Source organism: Odontomachus brunneus, unplaced genomic scaffold (assembly GCF_010583005.1).
Source record: "Odontomachus brunneus isolate Ranch 3 - 2012 unplaced genomic scaffold, Obru_v1 Obru_scaffold_196, whole genome shotgun sequence".
Lineage (NCBI taxonomy): Eukaryota > Metazoa > Arthropoda > Insecta > Hymenoptera > Formicidae > Odontomachus > Odontomachus brunneus.
Genome location: NW_022639646.1, coordinates 17649 through 26336, shown reverse-complemented (window position 1 = coordinate 26336; position 8688 = coordinate 17649). Strand labels below are relative to the sequence as shown.

Genomic DNA, 8688 nt, shown 5'->3' with positions numbered 1-8688 from the left:
ATATATTTTATACCAGATTCAATTTAAATAATGTGTGTGTGTAAAAAAATGTACAGGCTGACCAAATAATTATGTTAAGAATTATTATTATTATTTTATTATTTATTGGTTTCATGATTATAAAATTATTGTAAAAATCAGTCGTTAGTGAGCTTAATTTTTTATAGTTTTGTGAGTTCCCAAATTGTTTATGTCTAATCTTTTACAACCTAGTATATGTATATAGTTGAAATCTTGTAACATATAATAGTGATAATATTGTAAAATATACGATATCGAAAATTTTTCTTCTTCAAACTGGTTGTGCATACACGAAATTGAAAAGTTCACTCACCTTTTAGTTGCTCCAGCTTCTTCTATGATATATCTTGATATCTAATAATATTTTCATGCTTGTTGGACATACTGTTGAAATATATATGTAGATTGTATGATCCAGGAAATATTTTCTTACCAAAAAATATGTCCAAGATCTGTGTTTCAGTACAAAAACGATAAGATGTTGAAACATATTTTGAGACAACCTGGTACAGGGAGAAACAGGGAGAGACAGGCAAGGACAAGAAGAAAAGGAAAGATAGGGAGAAACAGGGAGAGACAAGCTGGGACAGGGAGAGACAGGGAGAGACAAGGAGAGTCAGGTAGGGACAGAGAGAGACAGGGAGGGATAGGGGGAGACAGGAAGAGAAGGAAAGACAGGGGAAGACAGGAAAAGATAGGGACAGACAGGGAGAGACAGGAAGAGACAGGGAGAGACAAGGAGAGATAGGGAGAGACAAGGAGTGACAAGGAGAGATAGGCAGCCACAGGGAGAGATAGCGAGAGATAGGGAGAGACAGGGAGAGACAGGGAGAGACAGGAAGAGACAGGGAGAGACAAGGAGAGACATATCTCTTCTGTATTTTTTCTTCGTGACCTAACCAACGCGATGACAGCTATTTGCCTGATAGTTTGACAGGCGCAAACGACACAAAGCAAGCCGCAGCCCACATAAAGTGAGCTAAGCGAGAAAACCAATCAGCATCGCGGAAAAGCGGCAACAATTAAATCTTTTACATACCTTTTTTTAGAAAGGATTATATTCCCAAACCACTCGATATTTTCAAAAGAGGATGCATACAAGATACTAGTAGTTTTATATATACAAAAGAATGTTTTACAACTTGCCTTGAATTTTGCACTTTGTGGTAATTCCAAGTACTTCAACATGTACGTTAAAATATTGAACATAGGATACCAGGCTACATATTACCTTTCTCTCTTTAGGTATCTAATTAGACGTAATAATACGGAAACTTTAAGTTTTTCATTCATCACAAAATAATATGCATCATCAATTAACTGAGCGTGATTCAAAACTTTAATTTGGTTATAATTACGAAAGTTTGGTTTTGTAGTTTCCACTTTTGGACTAAAGTAAAAAGTCTAAAAGTGAATTGTTAAGTAATACATTTCAGTAACTATAATTTCATCAAACCGTTGATCCAAAATTTGCGACTTGTTATAATAAGAATAATAAAACATGTACAATTCATTTAAGCTATCATTTATATTCCTAAGCTCGTTATTAAAAATAGTTAGTCTGTAAGCACATACAGATTTATATCCCTAGTTACATTTTCGACTAGGATCATGATAAACATGTCATTGAGGAAGTGGATATCAAATTTATAGTTCAATTCAATTAAAATCGCTACACATGTCAGAGTTAGATTTTTCTTAAGATTTACAATATAATATTATTTATTAAACAATATTTACAACTAAGATAACAATATATATATTGCTATGATAAATAAAAGCACATATATGTTTCTTTAAATGTACTGTATATGTTATCATGCAATATGTGTAAATAAAGAATTATATGAAAAGTTTATTTACACATGTAATGATACAAAACGCGCATTACTGTTCCTAAGCTAATCCCGAAATAATAATAGAATAATGTGTCTAAGTTACAATAAAATTTCTAAACCTTTATGGCACAATATAATTTATTGTACAGTAATTACAATATAATATACATATATAGCTACAACAAATCAATGTGTATAGTACATATATTTCTTTTATAATTATATTATATATGTGTAGTTATAAAATAATATATGTAATCATGCAATATATGTAGTGTATATGTGTGTACACAAAAATTTGATAAAATATATGCATATAATAATACAGAAAATACGTCACCATTTTCAAAATAAATGTTAAAGTTTGAATAATTTACAATAACGTTTTACTTAGAAGAACAGCTGTCTGAATCGTTGACTCTCTCATTCGAGCAACCAATCGCGATATTATACAATTCTTTCCATTTAGAATATAAACGTATTCATCAATTTCTGACTCCGTTCCTTTTGTGTTTCTCTTAGTAAATAAATTTCAGACATATTTAAGCTTAGCATGTTAGTTTGTGATTCTATAAATCTTATTATCTGAAATAAATAATTTCGATAATTTTATACGATGAATAACAGTTCAATATGACGTGATAATGAATCACCTTATCATTCATTTCTTTCTATCTTTAACGCGAAACAAATTATCACATTTGATGTGCGCGGAAACGAATAGAACTAATTAAAAGAAATATCAAGTATTAAAAAAGCAAAAAATTCGAAAAATATACCTTATCAAATTGCTCATCAAAATGTACATTCATAATCATATCACCAAATATATCTATATCTCTAATGTTGCTCAGAAACCTAGAAATGCATAAAATATCAAGTTTATCACTAATACATACTTTATCGAGATCTGTTATTGTAAGTATTTATGAAAATAAAAATCACCTGTATCTTATCATATCATATCTCTTTAAGATGTTTTCCAGCACAACATTCTTCCTTGCGTGCTTCCTTACAAGTGCACGATAAATATTAATAAACTTCTCATCATTTAATAACCAATTTTCTTGATTTGACATAAGCAGCTGCAAATATCGCGAGATGATATGTTCATCTTCCGAGCATTGCAAATAATCCAAAATAGCTAGATCTTTAGTGGCAACGTATTTTTCTAACAGCTTGTCCCAAATAGTTATGTTCGCCGCTATCATACCCGTACAATATACCCAATCTTTCCACCACGGTAAAATTCTACGATAAACGAAAAAAAATAACGACAAATTAAAATTTTTAATATCATGAACATGTTATGAGAGATTCTAAAAACACCATTATTTAAAAAAATAGCATCTAATAGGGAGAATTACTTGTGCTTGTCAGGATTCTTGAGATGCTCGGCCAATTTTACGTTAGCGATTGATAGACAAGTTGTGTGCCCGAGCTTACAAGCCCACCTTGTTCCTAGTAACCTCAACGATTTAGACATGTCGTTCTCATAAATAATTTCTTCATATCCTATGTTCTTGAGGAGACCATCCAAAATTTCCAGCATAACTGGCTGTGTGTACCATCAAGTAGAATTAATCGTACATATTATGTTTAACTTGAAAACACGAACGTAATATTAGCGCGCTGAGAGACAATTTCTACAGAGTGTCTGAATTTAAGTTCCGTGCTCTTGTGTGTAGGTAGAACTTGTTAAACTTAATAGAAAATTTCCGTACCATTTTGCAAACTACCGCGGTAATTATTAAAATATTGAGAAAAGGAATCGCACACTAGGTTTTCGAGTCATCGTGTAAACAAAATAATTAGCTGATTGGCTTATCTCATCAAATTCGCTATTACCTACCTTGATGAATGCCGATCCTGGAAGATTCCAGTAGGGCGACATGTACGATAAAATGTTAAACATCGGATACCATGCTACGTAATCTGTCTCTCGCTGTAAGTATCTTATAATTTCCCAGAATAAGGATGTTGGGACTTCTCTTTTCATCATAAAGTAATAAACGTCATCGAGGATTTGAGCACGATTAAGAACATGTATACGTTTGTAATCCCTATAATTCAAATATTCTGCAATTATCAGCCAACTCTTCTTATCGTAATTGACGCGATAGTATCCTGTTGTAAAATAAAGATCTTTATTAAATGCCATTAATTATTCTTTATTAGTTGAGAAATGTAACAAGTATGGCGGTGGTAATTCGCTAACTTCGAATAGCTTTATGCTTTATGTGGGAAAGAGTGGCGAGTATATTCGAGAAACTTACCATTTTGATTCGTGTTAATTATAACCAAATTGTAATCATGTAAAGAAATATTTGTCGTCTCAGAACTATTTATCCAAGTAACATTCGAGATATAAAAATTATTGTACAACATCGTAGTGTATGTTACTGGTATCGTCCAGTTGTTGATGTTAGAATCATCAGTCCCAACGACTGTAAGTCTAATCACTTTATTACGCTCATCACTATCGACGTATAACACCGGATAATATTTTTGCGTTAGCCATGTCTCCATTAGTTCTTTTATCGTATAGTTTTGATGATTGTTTTGTTGATCGTAGACGGATTGCAAAATAGTCCAGAAATTGTCGACAGTCGCCGAGCCCAATTCACTAAATCGATAAAATTTCATATCGATAGTAATATATTAACTTTATCATAGATTGTATCTCAAATCTGTTCATTTCTATCCATAATTTCAATCTATTAACGCGCCTATGTTTGCATGACATATACAATTTAATACATATTAAACATATATTTTAAAAATTTGTTACAGTATGCAAATGTCACTACCTCTTAAAAGGTGACTTAACGCGAAGTAGCGTTTCTAGTATTTACTTCGAATAGTTAACATAGACGTAAGTAAAATTCTTAAGAAATAGCATCACGCCGGAATGTGTAGTTATCTTCAAGACAATATGTAAGGCATTGAAAAATAAACTATTATATATAATATTACAACGCATTACTTACTATGTTTTCAAATATTTTCTGACGGCCTGCTCAAATATTTCCCGTGACAGAGAATATTCCAACATGCGTAAAAGGGCGACTCCTACGATAAAATGTGCGATAAAGTGTAGTAGATTTATTCAATTTGAAATGCAGTTTGACTTGCTTTATTTGTACGATATTTTTCTTTAGAAACATACGATTTCTTAAGACATATTCAATCTCACCTTTAGCGTAATACAACTGTGAATATAAAACTATATCAATTTCATCTGCGTTGTTAACATTGTGTACCGAAATAGCTTTCATTTGAAGGTCAGTGTCACAGCGGAGAGTAGGCTGCAGAATCTGGACTACAAAGAGATTCATTGATGCTGACACCTCAGCAAACTAGAAAAACGATAATTGCGATTGAATAATGATATCGATTAGCGTGTTTGTTTTAACTACATGTATAAGTGCTCTTTTTTACGTTATTAAATAGTTACTAGGATTTAAGTGCGATATACTACAATATCAAATGTATACTTTTAACTGGAAAAGGTAATTCGTTTTAACTAGAAAAAAAATTATATTAATGATAAATAATGTATAATGACCATGTCCATGGTATAATAACCATACAATGTTGCAAGTGCTTCCCCTAACCACAAATCAGTCCACCAAGACGGGGTAACTATCCCGATAAACCACTGACGTGCTATTTTGTGTCCTATCGTCTTCATCACAGCATTTCTGCGACCAGGGAAATCTAAACTTGCATCGTATAGAAAATCCTTTTCTCTGAAAATTGTACATCAATCTGTTTACATCGGAAGTTCTTTGTATAAGCCCACATAAAATTACGTTCTCATAAATTACTCTCATAAAAATAGAATAAATAATAAATAACTTATTAAATTATATATATATATATATATATATAATAAATACTATATAATAATTTATAATATATTATATAATAAAATTATATAATAAAAAACATATAATAATTTAATAAATAAATACTCTTAAAAAATAGGATAATATTCATTCAAAGTTGTTAAAAGATATATATCCTTCTGAATTCCATATGTTGCCAATTCTCTGAATTCATTAGCGTGGATTCTCTTCTTTTTTACTCGGTATAAATATATACGAAAATCCGAATACTGAGGATCTTTTTAGATCTCAATGATACGTGTTGTAACATTTGATTATATATATTATATACCTGTAAATTGTGAGGCCAAAGCATCCCATTGTGTTTATTGTATTATTCGGGAATAAAATGTTGTCTATCTTCGGAAATAACGTGTTCGTGTCAGTAACCATATGCCAAAACGTCTTTGCCGTTGCTATTGCCAAGAATGCGTGTTTCAGTGTCTTCTCCGAATCTATTTGATGCCATATTGTATCACTGTGATACAGATTAGTATATTTGAAGTTAATGTCGGTCAGCATAATCAAAACATGAGAAGCAGACATTGACAGCGTGTCTTGAAAATGTGTCCATAACAAATTATCATCACTTTCTTCATCACTATGATGACCTATTCTTGGCATATTTGAGAAAACATTGTATTCCGTAGGATGCTTGACAGAGATGGCGAAAATCGCTTTTATTCCAGGCTCATCCCAGCATGGAAACACTCTTCGGGCCGCGTTTGGCTCAAGTTGCGTGGTGATCATCCTACCATAATATAAATGTTAAATATTCAATCAAATTATACGATAATATAAATAAATAAGTTTTTGACACGTCTATGAATATAACGTGAAAATATCTTATGCGGAACAAAGTTTTATATTATTCTTGTATGCTGTTATTATGTTTAACTTACTTTTAACTAGTTTCATTCTGACACTAAATAACATTTATGAAATGTAATGCTAGAGCAACCTCAGTTATTAAATGTACAAATCAAGTTGCAATCGTCAGTTAAAAACTTTAATAAAGATTAATAAAAGTATATATAAATTTCATTGAAATATTACACGTTATTTGAATATATTTTTATTCGAAATTTTAATTCCTCACATTTGTAAGCTCTTCCAAAAATTGTCAACTTCTTTCGTTTTATATCATGTAACTCACTTTTAACGATTAAATATTTATTTAAATATACATGCCTTTCTATATAACTTTACAAAAAATACGATTTAATTACATAAATTTTTCTTATGCAATCCCATCAAATCTTTCAAGCAGAGATTGCAATTCTCTTCTTATGAATATATTGATTATATAACAAATGTTTCTTTTTTTCAATTATAATATTTCTTCAATTTTGATGAATATATCAGAGAAAAGTACCCACATTCGTGAGAGAATGTATTGCTGTTACAGTTCCAATGTTTCTCGCACGATAAACATAAATAAAAGGTTATGAGCAACATAACCTTTAAACCAACTTGACTCTGTCTCCCCTTATACTTACGCATAATGTATTATGTTTCAAATTTTTTGTGTATATTTTATAAGAAGATTCTTTTGACACGTGTGATATCGAAAATTACACACACATACATGCACGCATATATATATAAATCATTGAAAATAGAAAATCAATAGTATTCATATTTGACAGTTAGTAGTACATATAATAATTCAACGATATTCTCACCTTGATAATCTTGCGTACTTCCTGTAATTGTAGCGAAATATGCCTTTCTGGCTAGAGTAAGAAACCGTAAATTGCATTGTTATATTATAAATTCCAGAAGCTATAATTTTACCAAACCGCATATCCAAAATCTGTGGTCCGCTACAATAACGGTAATCGAGAAGTTTGTACGATTCAGTTGATTCAGTATTTCTAAGCTCTATCGAGGATTTGCGAACGCGCAGCCCGTAAGCGTGCAAACTTATGTTTCTAGTCGGATTATCGACCGTGATCGTGATATTGGTTTCACCGGTGATTTTAGAAAGAACCGGATTTATGATGAATTTCATGGTATATTTGATTGGCCGGATTTTATCTACCGGCAAACGCTCATCCGGCGAAACGGATAAGCAGTTTTCTATATCTACATTTGAAAGCTGATCTTGGTCCAAGACTAATTCCGCTTTCGTCACTGTGAGTATTAGGATGGAACTTAATAATAGTTTTAGAGGATCCATGAAAGTATTTCGTGAAGACATACGGTATCTGTACAGACAATTGTCTTGTGTTAGCAAAAAGGAATATCAAACGCTGATAAATATGAATATCACATCATCGCCATTTAATCCTGTTGTTATTAACACATTCCATGTCACTTGATTCAACAGTGTCCCACATTGTTCTTTCCGTTCAGACCGTTTGATATTTGAACTCCGAAAGGAAACAATCGTTAAACACTTTCAAAATTATGAGACACGTATCATTTAATAGCCTAAATGTGTCACATAATACGACAACGTGGATCACCCATGATCAACGCGACATGGACGATAATGCACGTAAAATTGGTCTTGCATAGGACGTGTTAATAAGAAAATCATAAGAAGGTAAAAAGAGTAATATAATGGATAAATGCCAAGTCACTTACCTAAATGAGCATTCTATTCTTATAATCTTTATTAGAAATACCCGTTATCTACTAGACAAAACAAATACTTTCAATACTATAATTCCCTTTTCAAACAGAAAGAAATCTACACAGAGAAAAATGTGGTCAAAGCAGCTGTATTTTGAAAAACAGTATATAGTGAACTAAACACGAGGAAACATACAAGGCTATAATATAAACGTTATTCTTAACACAATCAAATTTAAATCAAAATATTAACTAAACATACTGTGTGAGATAAGTCAATAATTTAAATTAATATTAAAAAAAGGAAAACGACTTTTATATATATATATATATATATATATATATATATATATATATAT

General features: G+C 31.2%; 1 protein-coding gene across 1 annotated transcript in view; it reads right to left on the bottom strand.

Moving 5' to 3' along the window:
* Nucleotides 1-2228: 2228 nt before the first annotated feature.
* Nucleotides 2229-8688, bottom strand: part of LOC116851901 (glutamyl aminopeptidase-like) — a 6680-nt gene continuing 220 nt past the window's right edge. Inside the window, exons 2-13 of the mRNA XM_032831808.1 lie at nt 8342-8447; nt 7435-7959; nt 6042-6500; nt 5428-5611; nt 5056-5218; nt 4850-4931; nt 4136-4485; nt 3712-3986; nt 3227-3417; nt 2805-3110; nt 2639-2717; nt 2229-2444 (exon numbers count right to left, since the gene is read on the bottom strand). Coding sequence (XP_032687699.1) covers nt 2325-2444; nt 2639-2717; nt 2805-3110; nt 3227-3417; nt 3712-3986; nt 4136-4485; nt 4850-4931; nt 5056-5218; nt 5428-5611; nt 6042-6500; nt 7435-7952 — 2727 coding nt within the window. The 5' untranslated portion in view covers nt 7953-7959; nt 8342-8447 and the 3' untranslated portion in view covers nt 2229-2324. The remainder of the gene's footprint in view (nt 2445-2638; nt 2718-2804; nt 3111-3226; nt 3418-3711; nt 3987-4135; nt 4486-4849; nt 4932-5055; nt 5219-5427; nt 5612-6041; nt 6501-7434; nt 7960-8341; nt 8448-8688) is intronic.